The following is a 25,466-nucleotide window of genomic DNA, read 5'->3' as shown; positions in this document are numbered from 1 at the left end:
GCACTTTCCATTCTTTATTCATTGGAACAATTTGTTCTTTGACAGGAGCAGAGCTGTGACCCTCCCCGGGGTGCTCCAGCAGCACCCAGAGCTCCCCAGGCCAGCTCCCTGCCTGCCCCCAGCTCCCTGCAGCTCTGCTGGGGTGTCAGCTGCAGCTCCAGCCCATGGTGGGATTCCCAGGCAGGGCAGAGCACAGTTCCCACTCCCCACACGCTCCCAGTACATCTCCACAGGGATACTGGAGCATCCCCACTGCCCGAGCTCAGGCTGGGCTTTGCTGAGCTGGGCCTTGGCCGTGCCATGGATTGCTCCCCACGGGATCACAGAGGGTTTGGGTTGGGAGGGACATTAGAGATCATTTCATTCATTAAAGATCATTTAATTCATTAAAGATCATTTAATTCCCACCCTGCCATGGCAGGGACATCTTCCACTATCCCAGGTGGCTCCAAGCCCAACCTCATCATTCCAGGGATGAGGCAGCCACAGCTTTTCTGGGAAATCCATTCCAGGGCCTCACCACCCTCACAGGGAAGGATTTCTTCCTGATATTTTGGGACACGAGTGCTCGGTGCCAACACTGATCCGTTTTGGCTCCGTTTGCCCCTTCCCTGCGCCCCAAAGGAGGGAGGGAGCAGCAGCTGGGCACTGCCAGGGGCTGCTCCAGGGGTGGGGTTGGATTCCTCACTGGTGACCAGGCTCATCCTGTGCCAGGACAGGCAGTGGCAGCAATCAGGGCCCAGGGAGGTCTTGGAAGGGCAAAAGGAGCCCTGGTCAAGTGGCAGGAGAAGGGGAGCAGCAGGTGCTTGAGGAGCAGCACGAGGGAAGATGGAATGAAGCTGCCAGGAGAAAACGCAGGTGGAAAACTCCCAGCAGCTCCTGCTGGGGAGCACGGAGCCACCTCCCAGGGGACAGCACGATATCCCCGGGGTCAGGGAAATCAGAAATAGATCCAACAGGGAATGGAACCCCTGGAACACCCTGGAGGAGAGCAGGCAGGTGGATTTTGGCCAGCTCTGCCAGGCAGGTCCCTGCTTTTGGGCTGGCAAAGGATTGAAGTTCACCCTTTCTCTCCCTGCTCCTGCTCTCGCCCATCAGGGACTGGGGAGAAAGAGAACTGCCACAGCCCCATCCCTAAGCTGCAAACAACCCCAAGGAGTGTGTTTCCCGTACAGAACAAGGGGCTGGAGCCAGCCAGGAATCTTCTGAGGAGCAGGATTTTGTTGGGAAATATCTCCCTTCAGCAGGTTTGGCCTAAACCCTGGCAGGGCTCTTCAGGGGGAAGGGAGAAATCAGGTTCTCCTAGGGCAGCTGGGAGCTGTGCAAGGGATTTCAGGGCATCCTGAAAGCTGTGGGAGAGCAGCAGGGCACCCAGGTGAGCAGCTCCCATGGCCCTGCACACAGAGCCGGGATAGAGGGGCACTGCTGAGCTCTGCAGCCTCTGTCCTCCCCAAAAAAGCTCTGCCTTGAGAGATCCACACTGCATCCTCCCCCCAGGCACACTTCTGGTCTCAGCTTTTCCTCTTCCCTTGTGTGCCCACCCCCTGCCCACAGAATCCGGGAATGGAAGTACCTTAGAGCTCAGCCAGTTCTACCCCTCACCATGGGCAGGGTCACCTTCCACCATCCCAGGCTGCCCAGAGCTCCATCTGTGCATCCTTGGGCACTTCCAGGGGTGCCACATCCTTTCCAGATCTTACAGAACCACAGAGTGAGTTTGCTCAGAAGGAACCTTGAAGACCACATCTGACTGACAAGTCAGATGACAAAATGGGAAATTAATTCAGAGCTAGAGAAAGGAACAAGTAGAGAATATGCCAGTGTTTTTGTTTTCATGGGCAGGGACACCTTCCACCATCCCAGGCTGCTCAGAGCTCCATCCACCCATCCTTGGGCACTCCCAGGGGTGCCACATCCTTTCCAGATTTTACAGAACCACAGTGAGTTTGCTCGGAAGGAACCTTGAAGACCCCACCAAGTCCAACCCGCCCAGCACAGCGGGACACCTTCACCTGGAGGTCACTCCTGGTGTGGTGGGAGGTGTCCCTGTGTCCTGCCCCTCACACAGGCCTGGCTGGCTGTGGGGAGGGGGCTCCTGTAGCAGCTTCACATCAAGCGGCGAGATAATAAATAAATAAATAGGATTGCACGGAGGGAAGGGTTCTGCAGCTGGAAGGCCGAGAGGGAAGCTCTGAGATGGGGCTCCCACAGTTCGGTACCAGCACGTCCTGCCCAGCTCTGGCAGCAGCTCAGTGACCACTGGGCCACCACCTGCCAGTCCAGCACATTTTTTACACAGTTTGTCCTGCTGTTTGCTGCCTGAGGCTGTAACTCCATCTCTTTCTCCGCTTCATTGACTTTCCACCATCCAAAGTCAGGAGCTGAGCGTGCTCCTTCCCACAGCTGCAGGAGGGGGATGGATGTTCTGTCACGGTCTGAGCCTCAGGTGGGAAATCCTGCCTCCCAAAGTGGCTGGTCCTGCTAAAATGTGATTTCCTGCAAGGAACAGCATTGCCAGGTCCCAGCCTTTCCAGTAGCTGAGGTCCAGGCAGGAGAGTTGGAGATTTTTTTGGAGCAAGGAGAGAACAAAGGCCACATTCCTGTCCTGTGCCAATCCTCCTGCTCCTTTGTGACAGTCAGGGCCCCCCGTGCTCTCTAGAGGAGAAGAGGTAGACAGAGAAGACACCAGAAGGAGAAACAAGCACAGAACAAATCCAAGGAATCTTCCATGCTCCCCCCTCTTGGTCTTGCACCGATTCCTGTTTCACCTGGATCCCCACCCAGCCCGTGGCCAGGCTGCCATGGGCACGTCCTGCTGGGCTCCTCAGCTGGCCCTGAGACCTGCCTGTGCCTCTTCCAAACCAGCTGGAGACCACACGTGGGCCTGGTGCTCCCTTTGGGAAAGGCTTTTCCACGGGGGGGAAAAAACCCTCAGCACCTTTGTCAGGGTTTGCACATCCCCTCCTCCAGTTCCTGCGGCTTCTTGGTGTCCTCCAAGGCTCTCCGAGCCTCTCCTGGTCCCTTGGTTGTCCTTGCCCAGCTTCTCCTGGAGGTGCTGCGTGGTGGGTGATGGGTTGGGATGAGGAGCTTTGCTTCCCACAGCATCCCCCAGCTCGGGGAGCGAGGCCGTGCTCCCACTCCATCTCTGCAGAGCCCTCACGAGCTCTGGTGGTGAGGAACACAGGCTGGCTCGTTCAGCTCTCCACCATTCCTGGGCATCCAGGGATCTCTGGGGGGGAAAAAGGGAAAACAGCATTAATTTAGCACAGCGAGGTTGGGATAGAGGAGGGGTTCGGATGCCAAAGCCAGGAGAGAGATTAAACCTCTTTCCTTGATTGTGGAGATATGTAATGACTGACAAGTCAGATGAAAAAATGGGAAATTAATTCAGAGATAGAGAAAGAAACAAGTACAGAATATGCCAGTGTTTTTTATTTTCTGGAAGTGATATTTTTTAATAAGGACATGTAAAAGATTATCATCTGGGTGTGTAGGAGAAGAAAACAGCTTTAAAGCCAAAATGGATCTGCAGAGAGGGAAAAAAAAACCAAACAAACACATATCTGTTCTTTGGGAACACAATGCCTCTCTCTGAAGAATTCTGGGTATCCAAACTGGAGTTGTACTTCTTGTGCAAATCAAGGATGAAGTTCCAACGTGACAGGGATGATTTGCACCAGTGTCCCTTGCCAGCATCTCTTTAAAAACATTATTTGTACTCCATCTGCCCTGCAAAGTGTGTTTATCCCTCCTTCCTTCCTTCCTTGCTCCCTGCTTCCCTTCCTTCCTCCTCCCCAAGCTGTGCCAGGGCCTCCCCACCCTGCTGGAGAAGAATTTCTTCCCAATATCCCACCTCAAACTCCTCTCTCTCGATTTGAAGCCATTCCCCCTTGTCCTGTCCCTACAGTTCCTGAGGAAAACTGGAAATTTTGGGGATTATGAGCTCTTTAGAAAATCCCTGTGCGAAATAACCCCGGCTCTGCAGTTCCAGCAATTTCCACGGGCAGCATTCCCCCAGGAGACCAAGGAGCAGCAGTTTGTCCAGGGTGGACAATCCACCCAGACGTGAAGGATGGATGGTGAAAGCCGTGGCTCTGTGCACTGAGGAATGCTGAGCACGCTGGAGTTTTTCCAGAACAAATCTGGAAACTCGAGTGAAGCTCCTCTGCCCTTTTTCATCAGCTGGGAGCCCGAGGCCTCTCCTGCAGCAATCTGTGGGAATCCAGAGCATCCCTCTGGCTGCCCTGGGACCCTGGCAGGGGTCAGGAACCCCCCTGGACAGAGCCCCCAGAGACACTGGCTGTGATCTCTGGCCATGGAAAAGAGTTTTCAATCTTACAGGATCAATTACCAGCTCTGAGTGTTTGATATCAGTAATAATTAAGTGTGACACGGGTGCAAAAGTAAAATTTTAGGTTTCTAGATTAGGGGTTCAAAGGGGACAAGATGGAGGAATTGGGTGTGTCTTGTCCTTTTTCTCCTTCTTCATGCCCTCCATGTTTCACTGTGGTGTTGGCATTTTTCTGTTGGTTCAGGCTGGGGACACACTGTCCAACGTAGGTGACAGATATTGGCACGTTATTGTAAATCCAGCACAGGTAGTTTCTGGTATTTAATGTTTGTACCATCCCACTGAGGGCAGAGCCCCACACGCTGCCCTGCAGGACAGAGCTGCGGCAGGGCAGCAGAACATGTTAGAGATAAACAGAATAAACAACCTTGAAACCAGCACAGACCAATTATGGCTTCTGCTTTGGCAGGGGACTGACAGACAGAGACTTTCTACAATCTCAGAATTATCAATACCTCAGATTCCGACAGCAATCCTACAGATGGTGCCTGTCAGCTTCCAAGGAAACCCGAACCTTCCCTGGAGCTCCCAGGGCAAAGCCACTGGTGGGGATCAAGTGGGAAGGAAAAGGGGATACTCCAAAATAATTCCATTTCTGTGTTCAGGAAATGGAGCCACAGAGCTCAGTGTGGTTGTGTCGCCATCTCTGCATCCCTCACCTCTGGGGTTTAATTGCTGCTGTTGTAATTAGAGAGTTTTGCTCATTATAGTGGTGCTGCTCATTGTCACAGATCACCCCCATCCCTCCAGGGGCTGAGATCCTGGTTTGGTTTTTCCCAGGAAAACAAAGGAAGTTGATGTTTCTGGGTATCTCACCACAAGATGATCACAATAAAGGGTTTGTGGTGTTCCACACAGTCTGACAGGAGATATAAGTCCAAAGCCTTCATCCTGCTGCCCCACTGGATCAGCTTCCCACCCGATCTCCAGTTTCCATGGCAATATCCCAGTTTGGATTCCCTCCTGGCAAACTCCACTGTGAGCGGAGTCATTCAGCGGGAACAAAACTGGAAAACTGGACAGTGTGAACGACTCTGCACCTCTCACTGCACCTCCATGGGCACCTCCAGGTGGCTCTCAGCAGGTCCAGCCTGAGCTGCTGACCCCACATCCTGCTTGGTGGCACCTCCAGGTCACCTGGTGCTTCTCCTGAACCTTGAAACCCTGGGCAACCCAATTGAGCCATTAAAAAAGTCATTTATGAACAATTAAGATCAGCCAGGTGCCACCAGCAGAGCGGTGTAAATCACCCCGTGTCCAGTGGCAAGGCTGGTGGACCCTGAGGTGACCACTGGGCTCTCCAGCTTCCCTAAAATCAGCCAGCAGAATTCCAGGCACTCCTTTGCAAAGTCTCTTTAGAGTTGTTTGAGGAACCCTACAGCTTCAAGAGGAAATATCCACTTCATATCCATAATTATTAATATTCAAAAGAATTTCCACAGAGTGCTTAAACCCACAGGCTGCAGGCTGGAGCCACAGCAGAGAGGGGCCAGCACTTCTTTTACATTCCTTCACTTCCAGTCCTTTAAAAAAAAAAAAGTGGGAAAACCTAGAAGAACAAGAGAGGATTAACACCCTGGGTTGAGTTCAGGTGTTGGGGCCGGGATTGGACTCGATGATCATGAAGGTCTCTTCCAAACCGGTGATTCTGTGAATTCTGTGAATAATTCCAGCAAAATCCATGGAATTGCTCTGCTGTCAGCAAACCCTGCCTTGCTGCTCAGTCCCAGGACACGCTGAGCCCAAGCTCTTTTGCAGCAAACCAGCAGCACCATTCCAAAAATCAAGGAATCAAACTCCCCTTCGCAATTCCACCGCGGCGCTGACGCCAGCGCGGCCATCCCGGATTTATCCTCGTGTCACTGGGAGAGGATTTAGCCCTGACTGATTTATTCCCCTGTAAAAGTGAGGTGCAGGGGGAGCGGGGTCTGCAGCGTGTCCAGGCCCTGATGGAAGGCAGGGCTGTCCAAAGGGCCGCAGAATCCCAAGAATCTTTATTTATGGGCCCCGAGCGCGCGCGAGGGAGGAGGGCTGGGAGATGGCAGCTCGAATAAACAGCACAGCCCTTCTCCCAAACATCTGCCTCGTAAAAGCACAAAATCAGATGTGTCCTGGAACGCTGCTGGCTGCTCCCAGTGACACAGACAGAGCACAGCACGCCTGACCCCTTCCAACATTTCCTCTGCCCTGGGAGATGAATTCCTCAAGGTTCACAAGGCAAAGCTTAATATTCAAAACAGAAGTTGGCCAAGGGAAACCTTGCAGCCTCTGGTCCTGAGTGGTGCCTGTTCACCTGTGGGAATCTTGGATTCAGCAGGATGAATCAGCCACGTCCCACAAAGCGAGGGATGCACAGCCTTGTTAACAACTTCCCAGCTGGAATTCACTCCTTTACGTTCCCTCCTTTTGGTTCAGGACAGTCCTAGGAGAGGTGGAAGCCTGATGATGATGTTTTTGGTCATTAGTCCTAATTAATCCCAGGCTCAAGGACAGCCATTGCACAGGATGAAGAGCTGATGAGAAAGGCAGAATTCCCTTTCCAGTCAATGGGAATGGATTGTTGCCCACACAGTCACGGCAGGAGCTTGAAATGGCTCCCATGGGACATTTCCCAAGGGGTCAAGGAGAGGATGAAGAGGAAAAAAATAAATTCCCTGTGGATTGTCTTAGTGCTTTGCACTAACTGGTTTTGCAAATCAGCGGGGGCAGCAGTGACAGGACGTGGGGAATGGCTTCAAACTGAAAGGAAATAGGGTTAGATGGGATGTTGGGGAGAAATCCTTCCCTGGGAGGGTGGCAGACCCTGGCACAGGGTGCCCAGAGCAGCTGTGGCTGCCCCTGGATCCCTGGAAGTCCCCAAGGCCAGGCTGGATGAGACTTGGAGCCCCCTGGGGTAGTAGAAGCTGTCCCTGCCCATGGCAGGGATGGAATGAGATGATTTTTAAGGTCTCTTCCAGCCCAGACGTTCTGGGAATCTCTGATTCCATAAATTTTATATTTGCTTCACTCCATTTGAACCCTGTACCCTGTGAAATCTCCATGGGAGCTGAATGTCCACGGACATGGAGCTCTCTGCAGGCAACTGAGCAGCTCCTCCCCAAGCAATCCAAGGATTCAGGGTGGAATGAGGGCAGAGCAAGACAGAATTTCCTGCTCCAGCCCTCCGGGAACCAGGAAAATCTGCCAGCCTTGCCCTGCACCGTCTGCACCTCCACAGGGGTCTCACAACCCAGTCAAGCCTGGCACAGCTCCTCTCCAGACTGTCCCTCCTTTCCTTTGCTGCCTCCCCGAGCTTTCCTGGGAAACTCCTGCTATTTTATCCTGTTTCTGCAACCTGTCATCCCCCATTTGCCAACAGCTCCTCCCAGAACATTTAAACAGCATCTGCTCCCAGTGCAGGGTGTGAGAGGAATCCTGGGGCACAGCAACAGGAGAGAACCAGCAGGTGTCCCTGCACAGCTCAAGGGAAAAGGAAAACCTGTGAATGCCTGTAAAAAGCCAAGGTGTAGCATAAACAATAACCCCAGAGTGTCCCAGTCCCAGATTTATTCTGGTTTATGATCACTTTTATCGAGGAAAGGAGAAATTCCAGCTCATCCCTTCCAGTTTACTGTGCCAAGCCCAGCACAGCCCCACTGGGCTTTTGGTCCAGCAGCCACAAAGTCAAGCTGGGACACAAATTCCCAGTTAGTTCTTAGCACACATCCAGCCTCCTCCACGAGCCAGCCACCCCATTAACTCCACATACCCACTTGCTGGCTGTGGTATCAAACTTCTCTGAAGATCCAAGTCCTCTGTGCCCCTAAGCCCCTCCTGAAGGATCTCCCAGCACTGGGATATCACTCAAATCTACCTGAGTGAAGATCCCTGGCTCCCACAGTGGTGCAGCTCCATTCCTAAACCCCAAACCTGGATTTTCATCTCCTTTGCTGAGAAATAATGTCCCCATCAAATGGTGGGCTTGAAGGACTTCTATTTTTCCAGGCAGAAGATCATCCAAGTACCTCTGGGAAGCAGCCAGGATGGGAACAGCTGCAAAGCAACAGGATTTTAAAAGCTCTTTCCCTCTCCTTCCCTTCTCCCACCTTTTCTGGGGAGTTTTTTCTTCTGTTCCATTTTGGGAAGTGGAAGGATACGATTTGCTTTGGGTCTCGTGGGGTTTTTTTTATCATTGAACAGAGTGAATGTTGTTCCCAACAGAGGGAGCAGGGACCAGGGACAGAATCATGGAATGACTGGGGCTGGAAGGAAACTGAAGATCACCCAGTGCCACCCCTGCCATGGCAGGGACACAGGAGCACCTTCCACTGTCCCAGGTTTCTCCAAGCCCCATCCAGCCTGGCCTTGGGCACTGCCAGGGATGGGGCAGCCCTCCCAGGGAAGGATTTCATCCCAATATCCCACCAAAACCAATGCAGGCAATGTTCTCCCCTTGCTTTGTGGCACTGTAATTTCCTTTTCTTGGTGTGATGCCAGCAGAGTGTAGACTTGTCCCTAAGCCTGGCTGACACCCAATTTCCTCTGCAGATATTCCAGCTAACACAGGGCTTAAACCCAAGCCAAACAAGTTAAAAATTAGCAGAACAACCTTCTCCCTGTAGGAACAAGAGATCCCCTCCTCCTCCTGCCTGTGTGCTCTTCACAAAGCAAGATCTGGGATGGAATTTTGAACTCTCCACCTGCCTGTGGTCTCCTCACAAAGCAAGATCTGGGATGGAATTTTGAATTCTCTCCTCCACCTGCCTCTGGACTCCTCACAAATATCTGAGATGGAATTTTGGATTCTCCACCTGCCTCTGGACTCCTCACAAAGATCTGGGATGGAATTTTGAATTCTTTCCTCCACCTGCCTCTGGACTCCTCACAAAGATCTGGGATGAAATTTTGGATTCTCCACCTGCCTCTGGACTCCTCACAAAGATCTGAGATGGAATTTCAGCTCCCTCTTGCCACAATCCATGCTCAGAGCTCTGAGCAAGCTGCTCTCCCTGCAGGGGATTCTGGTGGGATCTTGGGATGATCTCCAGGGTTCTCTCCCAGTTCCTGCAGCCCTGTGGAACACAGAGGGAGGAGCACTGCTGTGTGCCAAGCTCAGCAGGCCATGGAATGTCAAAAGCACGGAGACACCACCAACTCCTCTCAAGAAAACAGCAGGCAATGATCCTCCAGATGGGAAAGAGCCAGGGACCTGACAGAAGTGGGATTATCAGCAGGTGCCTGTGAATGCCTGGAGGGGATCTTCACCAAAAACATCCCACATTTTCAGAAAGCAGCGTTTGTGGATGTTTGGATTCCAGCAGTGAAAATCCTTCCCCGGAATCACATCATCGCTTGTGGAATTCAGCTCTGGACTCTGAATTCCTCCCACTGCTCCGAGGATTGCTTGGAAAACTTGTAAACGGACTTGGGGTGGTCAGTTTGATTGTTTTATGCAAAATATCTCAGCGTCACGGGGAAATGCAGAAGGATTTTTATTTTAGGAAGTCCAACAGTGCCTGGTAAATGAGTGCTCAGCCAGGGGTTTGCTTCCTACCACAAAAACCAGGGATATCCTCTCCATCTGCTCATGCTGCTGTCTCCCACCTGAGGGCAAGAAGAAAATCTTTTGAAGACTGAACAGCGTGTTCTGCCCCTCAGAAATTCTCTGCCCAGGGTGGAGCAGCCATCAGCTCTCCTCCCCATCCCCTCCTCCCAGAACTCCATGGATTCAAACTGCCCCCGTTTCTCACTTCCCACAGAAGTAACCCCAGAGCAAACACATTTATTTCAGCCTGGAGGAGCAGAAGTGGCAATTCCTGCACTCGGATTTTGGAGGATGCTGCTCCTGGGGCGTCTCCCAGATCTTCCATCCCATTAAATCAGTGACAAGCAGGTCAGAAATGCACAATTACACGGGGCAGGGAGAGGGACAGAGCCCCAGCTGGCCTCTTGTACAACACATCCCCACTAACTGTTTCTTTCCAACTGTTTCCAGCTGTTTCCAACTGTTTCTGGAGTTGAAGCTCCAGAGCTTCAACCTCATTCCCAAAATCTCCTCGGGCAATCGCTCACTCAGCAGCAGCTGCTACTGGCTGAGAGTAAAACCCGATTTTTTTTCCCCCCTGATCGTTCTCACCCACATCAAAGGGTGGAGCACAGGAGTAGTGCCAAGCCTGGTGAACACTCCCAGGGCTAAAGCTATTGTAAATGCAGGTGAACCCAATGGGAAGAAATGCTGATGTCTACTCAATTCAGAAGGCTGAATGATTTCTTTTGTATAACTATGCTAAAATACATTAATATACTATATAAAAGGAGGATACTAAAACTACACACTACTTTCTCTGACTCTAACACAACTTGTGACCCTCTCTGAGAGCCCAGCCCTGGGTGGGTTGGATTGGGTTGGATTGAATTGGATTGGATTGGATTGGATTGGATTGGATTGGATTGGATTGGATTGGAATGGATTGGGTTGGATTGGATTGGATTGGATTGGATTGGATTGGATTGGATTGGATTGGATTGGATTGGATTGGATTGGATTGGATTGGATTGGATTGGATTGGATTGGATTGGATTGGACTGGATTGGATTGGGTTGCATTGGATTGCGTTGGATTGGATTGGATTGGATTGGATTGGATTGGATTGGATTGGATTGGATTGGATTGGATTGGATTGGATTGGATTGGATTGGATTGGATTGGACTGGACTGGATTGGATTGGGTTGCATTGGATTGCGTTGGATTGGATTGGATTGTGTTGGGTTGTGTTGGGTTGGATTGAGTTGGGTTGGATTGGCCACCAGGCTCAAACAATCCTCACCAGAATCCAACCAAGCATCACCCCAGGTAAACAATTCTCCAAACACATTCCACATAGGAAAAACAAGGAGCAGAAATAGAAATTGTTTTCTCTTTCATTTCTCTCTGTGCACCTCTATGAAATATCCTGCGAGGGAGAGAAATGTGCTGGCCACACTAAAGCTGTGTGGAAAAGGCTCCAGCAGGGCTGGGCTCACAGCAAGCTTTGGTTGGGCTGGCAGAGCTGGGCTGGCAGCAGGGCGCTGATGCTATCACAGGCAGACACAACAGCCAGGGCTGTTTGCCCATCACACCTGGGCAAACACAGCCTGCAAAGTGCAAACGCAGTTTTCCATAGCCCAGCTCCCACTGCTGACAGCACCAGGGCGGCTCAGCCGGGTTCTCCTGTTCTGCTCCCTGGGCAGCCCCTCTGCAGGGACTGAGCACATGGTTGGCATCTGCCAGGGAGATATAAAAAGCTTTCCCTGCGGGGTGGAGCTGGGCTGGTTGGTGAGCTCATGGTTTCAGTCACGGTGACCTGCTGCACTTGATGGATGTGGCCTTTCCTCCATGCCCCCACCAGCAGCAGCTTCTGGAGCTTGGGGTTGTCTTGTCCACCCTTCCCAGGGCAAATCCCAGCTCACAGCACAGCAGAAAGCCCAGCCTGTCCTCCTGACCCCCGGAGAGGGGCTGGGAACGAGCCAGACGCTGCTTGCAGAAGGAAAAGTGCAGGAATGTGCAGAAATGCAGGGGTGGGATGCTGAGGGGACACGAGGTTTTCTTTTTGGTCGCTTATTTATTGTAATTTCCCTCCTGTTTAGGAAGGTTGAGAAGTGCAGCTGTCACCTGAAACCTCATTTGAGAATGGGTGGTGCAAAGCCTTGTGCAGGGATGGGAGGAGTGTTCAAGGGGCTCATCTGCAGCCCTCTGAGCATCTGAAATTGGAGATTTTCAGGCATGTTTTATTTTAAATCAGCTTCATAGTTATGATAACGGTGAAATCTGAAGGACCCAAGCTTTTTACAGAGCTGGGTGACATTGTCTGGTTCCTCCACACCTGACCCTGTGATTCCAGTGCTCACTGCAGAGGCAGGAGGACAGAGCAGGGCTCAGTATCACATAAAGTGGCCAAAAAACCCTGTGCTGTGCAGTAAGAGAGTGATTTCTATGCACAGAAATCAGCAAGAGGAGTGTGGGAATGATAACTGAGCTTCCCATAAATTACTGGAAGCCAAACTTTAACAAATTCCATGTAAGGAAGATGAAAGGAGCAGCGGGTGGGATTTATCCAGCTCCACACATTTCTTCAGCTCCATTATTCTCACCTCCAAAACCAGTCCAGCAGCCTTTTAATCCCTCAGCAGCTCATCTCCAGATTGTCTCTGTTATTAACAACAAAGTGCTCACTTTCCCCATCGCCTTCCTTTGAAGGAGCCGTGGGTGGGGTGAGGATTCCTGTGGGGAGAAGCGGGGCAGGAGACACAGGTTTAGGTGATGTCCCTCTGGTTTGGCAGGAGACACAGATTTAGGAGGTGATGTCCCTCTGGTTTGGCAGGAGACACAGGTTTAGGAGGTGATGTCCCTCTGGTTTGGCAGGAGACACAGATTTAGGAGGTGATGTCCCTCTGGTTTCTCAGGACACACAGATTTAGGAGGTGATGTCCCTCTGGCTGGTCCCAAACTCTTTTATCCAGGGAAGAAGTGGACACCCCTTCCTTCTGCAACGACACACCCTGAAAATCTCCCAGGCCACTTCTGAGCAGGATAAACCATCCCTGGCTCTGCACTAGAGCAGAGAATCCCTCCTGGAACGAATACATTTCTCTTATGAATTGCAACAACAAGGAACTGGAACTCCTGGCTAAACCCACGGGGGATTTATGTCCTCGAGTGGGGACCTGGCTTGGCTGTTTCTAGAATTGTATTTGTACAGAAACCACCACGGTCAGCCTGCGACTCTCTGTTCGTTTGCATTGATGCAATCGCCTTCTGCAGCCGCGGCTGAATCACCCCGAGGGGAGGAGAAGGCATTTCAGCAGGTGCTTAAGGTGATGGAACACGCTGGCAGGGGCTGCAGCCACTTTTACCTTAGGATTACTCAAGACTAAAAAAAAATACAACGTAAAATGGCTTTTTGCTGCTGCCAAGCAGGGATTGCACGTTTGGAGTGAAGGGTTTTGGGGGCCCAGCTCTGAGTGTCATCCCCTCAGTGATCTGGAAGATCTCCTTGTCCTACAGCCATTCTCGGAAGTGGCAGAGGAAGAGAAGGGTTTCACCCTAAAAAAATACAACATAAAATGGCTTTTTACTGCTGCCAGGCAGGGATTGCACGTTTGGAGTGAAGGGTTTTTGGGTCCAGCTCTGTCTCATCCCCTCGGTGATCTGGGAGATCTCATTGTCTCACAGCCACCCTCAGAAGTGGCAGAGGAAGAGAAGGGTTTATGCACTGGCAGGTCCTGGCAGGGCAGTGGCAGGTCCTGGTAGGGTGGCAGTGGCAGGTCCTGGTAGGGTGGCAGTGGCAGGTCCTGGCAGGCGGCAGTGGCAGGTCCTGGTAGGGTGGCAGTGGCAGGTCCTGGTAGGGTGGCAGTGGCAGATCCTAGCAGAGGGCAGTGGAAGGTCCTGGTAGGGTGGCAGTGGCAGGTCCTGTCAGGCGGCAGTGGCAGGTCCTGTCAGGCGGCAGTGGCAGGTCCTGGCAGGCGGCAGTGGCAGGTGGCACGGGCTGGGCTGGGCTGTGACTCACCAGGGCACAGACTCGTTTCTAATCTGGGCCCTGCTGTTTGTCACCACGGTGACACCTTCACGCTGCGTTTCTCTCTTCCTGCCACTCCACAACGCATTTTGCAAATCATTTGAATATTGCAATGCCTAATCAAGGTGGTCTTTCTTCAGGGGAAGAAAAACCTATTCCATTATTAACGAAGGATCTCTTTTCACAAGTTTCCCATTGAAAAATGGACATTTGGACCATGGTTTACAGCCCTAATCCAGCCAGGGTCCTGCCCATCCTGTGGGTCTCCAATTTCCCATGGGAAGTCTGGAATTCCCTGGGGCACAGTGAGCTGTGGGTGCCTCCCCTCATCCTCTGGGGCTGCCCATGGATCAGCCACCTCAGCCAAGTGGCAGTGACAGCTCGTGTTCCCAGGGCCACAGCCCTGGGGAAAGCTGCGTGATGGACACGCCAGCAGAGGTGACAACGCTGACCTGTCCTTTCCAAACAAACCACAGCTCCTGGCTGGCACTGTGGACACCTCAGGATGACAAATAAAGAGCAAATTAAGACCAGCAAAGCTCCTGGGAGCGACGCTGATGCCAAAGCCCAGCAGCATCCCAGGCACCCAGCCCCTTCCCACAGCCCTTCAGCTGGGAAAACCCCGTTTCCCCTTTGTCGGAATCTGTGGGTATTGATGATTCTGAAATTATAGAAAGTCTCTGTCTTTCTGCCCCGCTGCCAAAGCAGAAGCCATAATTAATCTGTGCTGTTTCAAGGTTGTTTATTCTGTTTATCTCTAACATGTTCTGCTGCCCTGCCGCAGCTCTGTCCTGCAGGGCAGCGTGTGGGGCTCTGCCCTCAGTGGGATGGTACAGACATTAAATACCACAAACTACCTGTGTTGGATTTACAATAACGTGCCAATATCTGTCACCTACGTTGGACAGTGTGTCCCCAGCCTGAACCAACAGAAAAATGCCAACACCACAGTGAAACATGGAGGGCATGAAGAAGGAGAAAAAGGACAAGGCACACCCAATTTCCTCCATCTTGTCCCCTTTGGACCCCTAATCTAGAATCCGAAAATTTTACTTTTGCACCTGTGCCACACTTAATTATTACTGATATCAAACACTCAGAGCTGGTAATTCATCCTGTAAGATTGAAAACTCCTCTCCATGGACAGAGATCACAGCCAGTGTCTCTGGGGGCTCTGTCCAGGGGGGTTCCTGACCCCTGCCAGGGTCCCAGACCTGCCAGGGCAGCCAGAGGGAAGCCCTGGATTCCCACACCCCTTCACCTCTTCTGGCTGGCAAAGTGCTCAGAGGCTGGGCTGGATTCCCTGAGGAGTGTTCCCAACCTCAGTGGTTCTGTGGTTCCCCATTCCCACCTCCTGGCCAGCGAGGCCAGGCAGGGCACAGGGCGGCTGTCCTGGTCTGTCTCCATACCTGTCACACACTCACCCCAAAGGCATCCCCGGCCCCAGAAGGACAGGAACGTCTGCTCCACGCCCTCCCAGCCCTGCCTTGGCAGGCAGCAGCGCAGCTCCCAGAAGGAAGCAAAGCTACTGCTCCTTCCAGAGGCAGCAATCGTCTCCCAAACCTCCGGGAGCAGATGGGAACGGCCAAGGTGGGAGGGCAGAGGCACCAGCCAGACTGCCTGTTCTTTAACAGAGAGCCTGTCCTGAAATGGAGACCTTGTCCTGAAACAGAGAGCCTGTCCTGAAACAGAGAGCCTGCACAGAAACACAAATCCTGCACAGAAACACAAATCCTGAACAGAAACACAGACCCTGCACAGAAACACAGACCTTGTCCTAAAACACAGACCATATCCTGAAACAGAGAGTCTACCCTGAAACACAGACCCTGTACTTAAACAGAGATCCTGCCCTGAAACAGAGATCATATCCTGAAACACAGACCCTGCACAGAAACACAGACCCTGTTTTAAACACAGACCCTGCACAGAAACACAGACCCTGTTTTAAACACAGACCCTGTTTTAAACACTGACCCTGCACAGAAACACAAACCTTCTCCCTGTGGTTGTGCTTTCCCCTTCCCTGCCCTCTGAGCTCCCCTTGGCCTCAGTGCCACAGGGATTTTCTTGGCTCTCTAAAGGAGGACATGAGCCCCTCTGGTGTCAGAGCCTCAGGGCAGGATTTGGGCTCTGCTGAGGCCTCCCCCAGCCCAGGAGATCCAGGTTTAGCTCAGGGGATCCAGGTTTGGCCCAGAGGACCCAGGTTTAGCCCAGAGAACCCAGGTTTGGCCCAGGGGATCCAGGTTTAACCCAGGGGATCCAGGTTTAGCTCAGAGCATTCAGGTTTACCCCAGGGGATCCAGGTTTAGCCCAGGAGATCCAGGTTTAGCCCAGGGGATCCAGGTTTAGCCCAGGGGATCCAGGTTTAGCCCAGGGGACCCAGTTTTTTCTTCTGTTCGGTTTGATTTCAAGGCCAGACAGCAAGAAACTTATTTAGGTCTCCAGTTTTTCTCAGAAAAAAATGCCACACATTTCCACTCACATATCCAATACAACAGGGTGGGACTTTCAGGATTTGGAATCCTGTAACCCCAGGGATATTTTGCACTGCTTCTGAAGCCCTCTCCAAGGCTGCCTCACTATTTTCTGTCCCATGGGACCTCCATCCAACAGGCACCAAGGAGGTCATGTCCTGACAGGCATCATTCAATCTGATTCCAGCATGGCTTTGGGGGTGAGAAGATATTTTTTCAGCAGCGTGATTCTTGCTTCAGCTGCAAAATATCAAGATGAAGCTGTTCCCACCCAGGGATGAGCAAGCCTTTCCTTCAGCCAGGGAGGAAAAACAAAAAAAAAATATTAAGGAGAGGTTTTTCACACTCACATACACTTAAGAGGAAAAAATATTTACATGAGGGGAAAAAGGACTTGGCAGGGCCTCCCCTGAGGCCATTTGCTGTTTATGCATTTCTCAGGCCTGGCTGAGGCTGCAGAGCCTGAACCACCCTGAGCCTGATTTTAGGGCTGGGAGATCCCCTGGATGTGGAGCTGTGCCCCCAGGCTCTGCCAGTGGCTCCCCAAGGCCTTTCCTTTGGCATTCCTGGAGGATCAGAGCCAGGAGGGGCTGCTGGCATCCTCAGGGGAGAGAAGGACTGGCTCTGAGCCCCTCTCAAGCCCTGCCACCTTTCCAGGTGAAATATTCCCTGTCAGGAATGTCCTGTTTCAACAGGAATGGGGAAAGGGGGGTGGCAGCTGCTGCTCCCCCACAGATGTTGAAGTTCTGACTGATTTTTCCTTCCTGCAGTCAGCCATGGCTGGGGCTGTCTATCCCTTGAAAGCACAAATTGTTATATTTGGCAGGAAGTGCCTGGTGCAATCTCTCCCTGTCCCAGCTACAAAATTCCCTGCTGTTGTTTCTGGAAAGGAGAAGCCTCAAAATGTGCTGGGCACGATGTTCTCTGCTGACAAGGCTTCATCCTGGGCTTTAGTGGCACAAAGGACACAAAATCCTCATCACTGTAACATTCTGGGCTGGCATCACCCCTGTTCTTTCCTCACCCCCACCTGGAGCAGGAGGGACAGCAGAGGACAGGTCAGGAGGTTGGGACCTCTCCAAAGAAACACCTCAGGAGCTTTTCCAAGATGAAGCAACCTGGGGCAGACAGAAGTTCCCCAAACTCTGCTGCTGCCACGCCATTCTTGCAGGACAAGCCTCCTCATCACCTTCCTTTATCACAACCCCCTCCCCACTGCCAGGGCTCAAAGCAAAAAGATAAATTAAGGAAGTTTTTGTCCACACTGTGTTTCCTCCCTGCTCCTTGAGGTGTTGGTTTTCTTTAATGAGCCCTGAAGGATTCACTGGGGAAATATGGGAGAAATGGCTTTAAGCAAGGACACTTGACTACAGCATAAATATCATAAATCCTCTTTATTTAAACACATCAGTCAATAAATACTTGGAGTTTTGAACATACAGATCTTCATCTCTGCTCTTACCTGGCACAGCAAACCCTTTACATTTCCTTGTTTAGGTAAAACTCTATGTGTGCTGTATATAGATAATGGATATAGACATGCAGACATGTATTTATATGTGCACTTGTGCAAAAATGACCTTACCAAGGACAGGAAACAAGTGAATATTTCCCAATCCACTCTCCCTGGCACTGGCAATATTGCACAGAAATACAGCTGGATGTCATAGAGAAAATGGGAAAACTGAAATTGCATGCATGGAGAAGCAGCAAATCCACTTTTTTTTCATGATGGAGAAAGTTTAAAAAATCTCAGTGTCCCTTTAAATACTGTGCTTGATTCAGCAATTCCAGCTGCCAGATCCAGGGAGATGGGGGTTGTGTCCTGCTCTTACAACACTCCAGGAGAGAGAATCGCCTTCCAAGCTGTGCAAACTCCACTTCCAGCTCTGTCTAGAGCTGGGCTGTGTCCCTAAAACCCCAGGGGAGCTGGCTGGGCTTTGTCTGTGCCAGGCAAACACCAGGCTATGATGGGGAGAGGTTGTTCCACAGGGTCAGCATCTCCCAGGAGCCAGTGCTGCTGGAATATTCCTGCCCCGCTCTGCAATATGACAAAAAGCATCTCCAGGCTGCTGTGGGTGCAGCTGGTGCCCCACAGAAATGTGTTGATGTGGGGGTACAGCCAAGTGCCAGCACCCTCACGGCCCGGGCTGTGTGCTCATTGCAAAATGCTCTCTCTGCCCCCAGCAAGAGAGATGAGCGCTGGTGTTTGCTTTCAGAAGAGCTCCAATAAAAGTAGAACAAGGGGGAGAAATGCTGGAGCTGCTGGGTTGGAGTATCAGAGAGAGCCAAGCTTTCACACTGGAAGAGATTTTTTTTGCACAGGAAGGAGATGCCGAGGTGGTCACGGAGCAGAGAGAGCAAGCAAAGTGTGAAAACAGGGAGGAAAGGAGCCCTCACCCTGCAGAACACGGACCTCAGGGGCCCAGAGTGGCACTGCCTGTCCCCTCTGTGCTCCCCTGCACCTGCAGAACCACTCTGGGTCCTGTTCCCACTGCAGGAGTTACCAAACAATGGGTCAGCCAGGGTAAGGCTGGGGCAGGCACAGCCCTGACACCCCAGGACAGGCAAGATGCACGTGTGGGCAGAGCTGGAATGCAGGAATTGCTGAACAATTTGGGCTATGAGGCACTTTGGGAAGAGCCAGTCCTAAAAAGGCACTCAAGCCACATTTCCAGGTGGGGATCTGCACCCAGACCCTTTTCCCTCCTCCCTGTTCACTTCCACATCTCCCCAGTGGCACAGCAAGCAGCATTTCCAGCCCTGGCTGCCCAGAGAGCCAGGGATGCTCCCAGGGGGCGAAGGACTGTGTAACCCAGCAGCTTTCTGTCCTGGGAATGGAGCAAAGACAGCCCTGGCCTGGAAACTGCAGCTGCCCCAGTCACAGGCAGGAGCCACAGGCAGGGCAGGATCCTGTAACAGCACCCAAGCTGTGTTTTTGACGTTCACTCCACCAAGACTTTAAAAACAAAACCAATCTGTTTGGCCAAAGTGGATAAAAGCAGTGCACAGCAGCACCTGGGGTTTGTGTCCCCTCTGTGTCCCCTCCTCTGTGGCAGTGGCACAAACCAGCAGCACAGCGTTTGCTTTAGCCTGCTCTGTTTGCAGGAAGAATTTCATGTTTGGCACTGATTTCCCTCCAATGAAGTCACCACCGTGTGTTTTATCAGATGTGTTTAACCTGAGCCAACTCTGCCAGTGTAAAATCCTAAAATCCAATTTAAACAGCAACTCCTGACTTCAGTGCTCCATTTTTGAACGTGTCTATAAAACTTTTTAATACAAAATATTTTAACATGGCAAAGTTGTTTTTTTTTTTTTTTTTAATCATGGAAAGGTTTGGCTTTGGTGGTGCCATAATATTTTCTCCTCCACTATTTCTCTCTTTTGATTCCAGCTGCCCCCAGAACTGCACGGTTTATATTTCACCAGTTTTAGTAATGTTGCCTTAGAGGAAAGAAATCACTTCTTCTACACCCAGACTCCACTGCAAGCTTGAGGTTTCCTGGCAGTGCAGCTGAGCTTTGCAGTACCGAGGTCATTTGTCCAGAGCAAACAGCCTAAAATTCCCTGTCCCTTCCACACCCACGTGCTCTGGGTGCTGGAGTAGTTCTGCAAATAATCACTTGCTCATCTCTCAGCTTTGGCTACCCACAGCCACAATATTTGAAGTAAGAAGAGGAAGCCAAAAAAAGAGAACAATTATTTGGACAACAAATCCTGCTCTACAAGTGCTCCTAAAATGCAAATAATTCATCATGGTGAAAATACAACCCACAGCAGAGACCTGGGCATAGGAATTCTCTGTGCCAGAGGGTCCTGCCTCCAACTGGTGAGAACTGGAGCCTGCTGGGGGCTGCCCTGACCCCCCATCACTGCAGGGCACCTCTGTGCCCTCGCCACCCTCAAAGCCACAGCGCCTGGGCAGAACAGAATCCTGCCCACGGTAGAACAGAGCGACTGGCAGGAGCCAAAATACAGGAGATAAAGCAAGGCAGAGATATTGATCGCTGCAATCCAGAGGTTAATTCTCATTTCTCTGGAGTGCTGCTTAATGATCACAGCCTGCACGGAGCTAATTGCATCTGCAGCTCCAGACTGAGTGCCTGCACTGAGTGTGCACCTACACCGAGGAGGTGTGCCTGCACTGAGTGTGCACCTACACTGAGTAGGTGTGCCTACACAGAATTTGCACCTGCACTGAGTGTGCACCTGCACTGTGTACCTACACTGAGTGTGTTCCTACATTGACTGTACCTACACTGTGCTCCTACACCCAGTGTGCACCTACACCGAGTAGGTGTATCTGCACCGACTGTGCACCTTCATTGGGTGTGTACTTGCACCAAGTATGCACCTGCACTGTGTACCTGCACCGTGTGCACCTGCACTGAGTGGGCACCTACACTGTGTTTCTACATTGTGGTCCTATACTGAGTGTGTTCCTACACTGTGTTCCTACACCGAGTGTGTTCCTACACTGAGTAGTGTTCCTACACCAACTGTGTTCCTACACTGTGTTCCTACACTGAGTGTGTACGTGTACCGAGTGTGTTCCTACACCAAGTGTGTTCCTACACCGAGTCTGTACCTACACTGAGCAGTGCTCCTACACCAAGTTCCTACACCGAGTGTGTTCCTACACTGAGTAGAGTTCCTACACCAACTGTGTTCCTACACTGTGTTCCTACACCAGGTGTATAGGTGTATTCCTACACTGAGTGTGTTCCTACACTGAGTAGTGTTCCTACACTGAGTAGTGTTGCTACACCAAGAGCACCCCTCTTATCTGGGGGCTGCCCTGCGGCCACGAAGTGTCACCGTGTCACCGCACCCTTCCCGTGCCGGGCACACCGGGGCACGGCTGGCATCCCTTCACCGTGTCACTGCACCCTTCCCGTGCCGGGCACCGGGGCACGGCTGGCATCCCTCCCGAGCCAGCCCGGAGGGCACGGAAGGGCTCCCGGCCCGGCCACATTCCCTGGCCCCGCTCGGTGCAACAGGAGCCGAGTCAGTGACACTTGGGGAGGAGAGGGCTCTTAGGGCTGCTCCTCCTTCCCAGCAGATTTTGGGAAAAGGAGCAGCAGGAATTCCCGGACCCCGCGTTTTACCCTGGAGCTCCACGCTGACACCCCCCGTGCTCCCTGCCCATCCTGGGGGCTTCCCCTCCAGCCCTGCCGGCACCAGAGCTCGGGGCGAGTCCTCAGAGCAGCCAAGGCCACACGGGCACGGCCGGGGGTGTCGGTAACCAGAAACCCGCTCCACCCCCGCCCCAGCCCCGGCTCCTCCGGCTGCTCCGGGACGGGGCACGGCGCTGCCGCAAAGCCGCTCTGCCTCCTCCTGCATCGGCACTCAGCCCCGGGCTGGCCACTCGCCACCTACCCGGGTGTCCTGGGCACCCAGAGACCCCCACACCCCCAAACTGAGCACGGAGCGAGCCAAAAACGCCACCAACACCAGCACCAACAGCAACACCAACACCAACACCAACACCAACATCAACGTGGTGCGGGGAGAGCTCGTGGAAATGCGGGGACTCCGCACGCCCGAGCATCCCCGAGCATTCCCCGGGACACCACGGCCCGAGAAGTCCCGGGAGCGGCTTTTCCTGCCCCTTTCCCGAGTATTCCTGAAAGAACCCCGCACTGCACACCCTTCTGGCATCGGGGTGCGCCCCCAGCCCAAATCGCTGTCCCCCTCCAGGTAGGGACTCTCCTGTCCTGTCCTGTCGCGGGGACACCTGGCAGAGCCTGGCACACGGGATAAACCCCCCTCCACACCCAGCCCCAGCGACCTGCAGCCGTGCCGCGGAAAATCCAAACCTCCTCCCGTCCCACCTCCCCGGGCTCGCTGTCATCTGAGCCTCGCAGTTAAACAAACCCGGCGCTTTACGAGCTTTTGGCTGGGCTGTGATTGTAGCCGCGTGTCACCCGACTTCCCAGTGCCACATTCCTGAGTCCCACAGTCACAGGCTCACATTCTAGGCAAACGCTCCGTTTATTTATTTTTTTTTTTTTCCCTGCAGAAAGTCCTGTAGCACTCGGCAAAACAAAACCCCACAGAGCATTCGCAGTTTCTGGGCGGTGATCAGACTGTCCCATGCCGGCAGCCAGCCCCGAGCCTGCCCCGCTGCCTGCATCCCTTCCCCGCTGGTTCGTCGCAGATCAAATTCAGGGGTTTTGCCATCTCCGCAAAGTGCCCCGGGCTGGACAATCCTGCCACCCCTGCCCCAGGTGCCCTCCTGGCCTGGAGGGCTCCCACAGCCACCAGCGGGGTGTGACAGGGGGACCGTGTGACAGGGGGACCGGGAGCAGTCCCACCGGGGCAGGGGGTCCAGCCCCGCTCCCAGCTCCCAGCAAGTTCATGAGGTAGTTCAGTCCCAGGCCAGCTCAGTCCCGGTCACGGCCAGAAAGTCCCTCCGGGGACGAGCATTCTGCACAGCCTGGCGTCCCCCACCCCGCTAAGGGACCCCCGCGTCGTGCCCCAAACCGGGGGGGCTGCCAGCAGCCCCTCCACCCTGACAGGGGCCAGCCCCGCTTTGCAGAGTTTGAGTTTGGGGTTTCTTGCAGCTGTTTTAGGCGCTCTCTAAAAAAGAACCACTCTTGTTATGAAAGGAGGTTGATTTTCCTTGGAAAGGCTACTCTGTGCAACCCCCGCCCGAGCCCCCAGCACCCTCCCCGCCGGGCACAGTACCTTTGCCGTGCAAAAAGTCCTCGGGGCGAGGGAAGGAGCCCTCCTCGCAGAGCAAGTCGCAGGATTTATCCGGGGCCAGGGGGTAGCCGTTGTCCTCCTCGTTGTAGTCGCTCCTGCCGTTGCTGTTGGAGTAGCCATTGGCGTACATCTTGAGGGCGGACCTGCGCAGGCACAGCAGCTCCTGGAAGGCGTACCTGAAGTCGGGGCTCCGGCAGTAGATCAGGGGGTTGAAGGCAGAGTTGACGTAGCCCAGCCAGTTCAAGAGGATGTACAGGTACTTGGGAATGATGTTGTCCTGGATGACGTGCACGATGTTGACGATGAAGAAGGGCAGCCAGCACAGCGTGAAGGTGCCCATGATGATGCCCAGGGTTTTGAGGGCCTTGTGCTCCTTCAAGAAGAACTTGGAGGAGCGGCGGTGCCCGGCTCCCCCTTTCTGCTCCTGCTCCTTGTTCTGGGTGTGAAACCTGCCCTCGCTCCTGTCTATCTTCTGCAGCTGCTTCTTGGCCACCTGGAAGACCCTGGCGTACACGAAGACCATGACGACGAGGGGCAGGTAGAAGGAGATGATGGAGGAGGCGATGGCGTAGGCTTGGTTGGTGAAGAAGTCGCAGCACATCTCGTTCTGGTAGCAGCGGATGGCGTCCTCGTGGTCTGCCCGGTACCAGTGCATCTGGATGGGCAGGAAGGAGGTCAGGCCCGACACCACCCACACCACCAGGATGACCACGCGCGCCTTGCCCTTGGTCAGCAGGCTCTGGTACTTGAACGGGGAGGTGATGGCGAAGTACCGGTCCACGGCGATGACGCACAGGGTCTCGATGCTGGCCGTGACGCACAGCACGTCCAAAGAGGTCCAGAACTCACACCAGAAGTTCCCAAACTTCCACATCTCCATGATGATGTGGCAGGCGCCGAAGGGCACCACGGCCAGCCCCATGACCAGGTCGGCGCAGGCCAGCGAGGTGATGAAGTAGTTGGTGACAGTCTGCAGGCGCTGGAAGCGGGCGATGGCCGTGATCACCAGCACGTTGCCGAAGACGATGGCCAGCACGATCACCGACATCAGGATGCCCATGCCCACCATCCACACGTCCCGCGACACCGTGGGGTCGGCGGCGCTCTGGTTGGCGCTGGCGTTGCCACCGGGCAGCTCCGTCCCCGCCGCGGCCATGGCCCGGCGACAGCCCCGGGGCGGCGGGGGGGGCTCGGTGCGGGACCGGTGCGGGACAGGTGCGGGACAGGTGCGGGACAGGTGCGGGGCCGCTGCGCTGGGGCACCCGGCACCGCTCCCGTCCCGTCCCGGCCGTGTCCCAGCCCGTGTCCCAGCCCGTGTCCCAGCCCGTTAGGCGCCGCGGAGCTTTTTAAGTGACAGCAGCCCGTGACATCAGCCCGCCGCAGCCAATGGCAGCCGGCACCGCACCCCGGGCCCCCCCGCACCCCGCGGCCACCCCCGCCTGCCCCACGCGTGTCCCCGCCCCGCCGGCCGCATCCCCGCACCCCGCGGGCTCGTCCCGCTCCGTGCGCGCTTCCCTTCCCCGCGGGGTTCTCCTGTCCCCCTTCCCCGCGATTCTCTCCCGTCCCCGCCTCGGGGTGCGCTCACCACGGGCTCCCCTTCCCCGCGGGGTTCTCCCGTCCCCCTTCCCCGCGGGGTTCTCCCGTCCCCACCCCGGGGTGCGCTCACCACGGGCTCCCCTTCCCCGCGGGGTTCTCCCGTCCCCCTTCCCCGCGATGCTCTCCCGTCCCCACCCCGGGATGTGCTCCACGCACCACCGTGTCCCTGCGCCTTCTGCCCGCAGTGCGCTCCCCGCGTCACCGATGTCCCCCCACGGTGTCCCCACCCCACCCGTGCCCCCCGTGTGCTCAGCAGGACGCACAGCGCCAGGAAAATCCGGACGACGCTGGGGCTCCCGGCGGTGGAGAACCCCTGGCATCCCACTGGCGTTGGTGGCACCTCGTGGCAGGATGTCACCCGGGTCCCCATCCCTGCCAGTCCCCAGCTCGGTGCTCTTGCTGCTCCTCAGCTGTGGGGTGCATCCAAGTGAAGCAGCCACAGAAATCCCAGAGCTGCCCAAGGGTAGAGACAGCCCTTAACTGTCCTGGGAGCACTGGCCAGGCAGGGAGTGACCCTGGCCAGGCAGGGAATGACCACTGGCCAGGCAGGGAGTGACCCCTGGCCAGGCAGGGAGTGACCATTGCACACTGTGGCCACGCTGCAGCCAGGCACATGGTCAGAGTCAGACACTATCACAAGCACTCCCCTCCAAAACAAACAAACTGGCTAAACAAGAGCTAAGGAATCCTGGAAACTTCCTTTTAGCCTGACAGGAGATAAAACGCTGCCTCTGGAGTTTCATTTCTGCCATCCCTCTGAAGCAGCACTGCTTTCCCAGAGACCCGTCTCACTTTGC

General features: G+C 53.9%; 1 protein-coding gene across 1 annotated transcript; it reads right to left on the bottom strand.

Moving 5' to 3' along the window:
- On the bottom strand, positions 1-24,395 carry ADRB2 (adrenoceptor beta 2). Its single transcript, XM_030283917.4, has 2 exons — positions 23,056-24,395; positions 1-3,229 (listed from the first exon to the last, which is right to left on the bottom strand). Exons 1-2 carry the CDS (start codon positions 24,227-24,229, stop codon positions 3,195-3,197), a joined length of 1,209 nt encoding a protein of 402 aa, XP_030139777.4. The 5' UTR covers positions 24,230-24,395; the 3' UTR covers positions 1-3,194.
- Positions 24,396-25,466: the final 1,071 nt, after the last annotated feature.

This window comes from Taeniopygia guttata, chromosome 13 (assembly GCF_048771995.1).
Source record: "Taeniopygia guttata chromosome 13, bTaeGut7.mat, whole genome shotgun sequence".
NCBI lineage: Eukaryota > Metazoa > Chordata > Aves > Passeriformes > Estrildidae > Taeniopygia > Taeniopygia guttata.
This window is presented reverse-complemented; position numbering and strand designations above follow the sequence as displayed.

Coding starts and splice junctions, on each gene's coding strand:
- ADRB2 (XM_030283917.4), bottom strand. CDS start 24,229: ATGGCCGCGGCGGGGACGGAGCTGCCCGGTGGCAACGCCAGCGCCAAC. Junction 3,230..23,055: donor GGACTTTTTGCACGGCAAAG/GTACTGTGCCCG, acceptor TTTCCCCCCCAG/AGATCCCTGGATGCCCAGGA.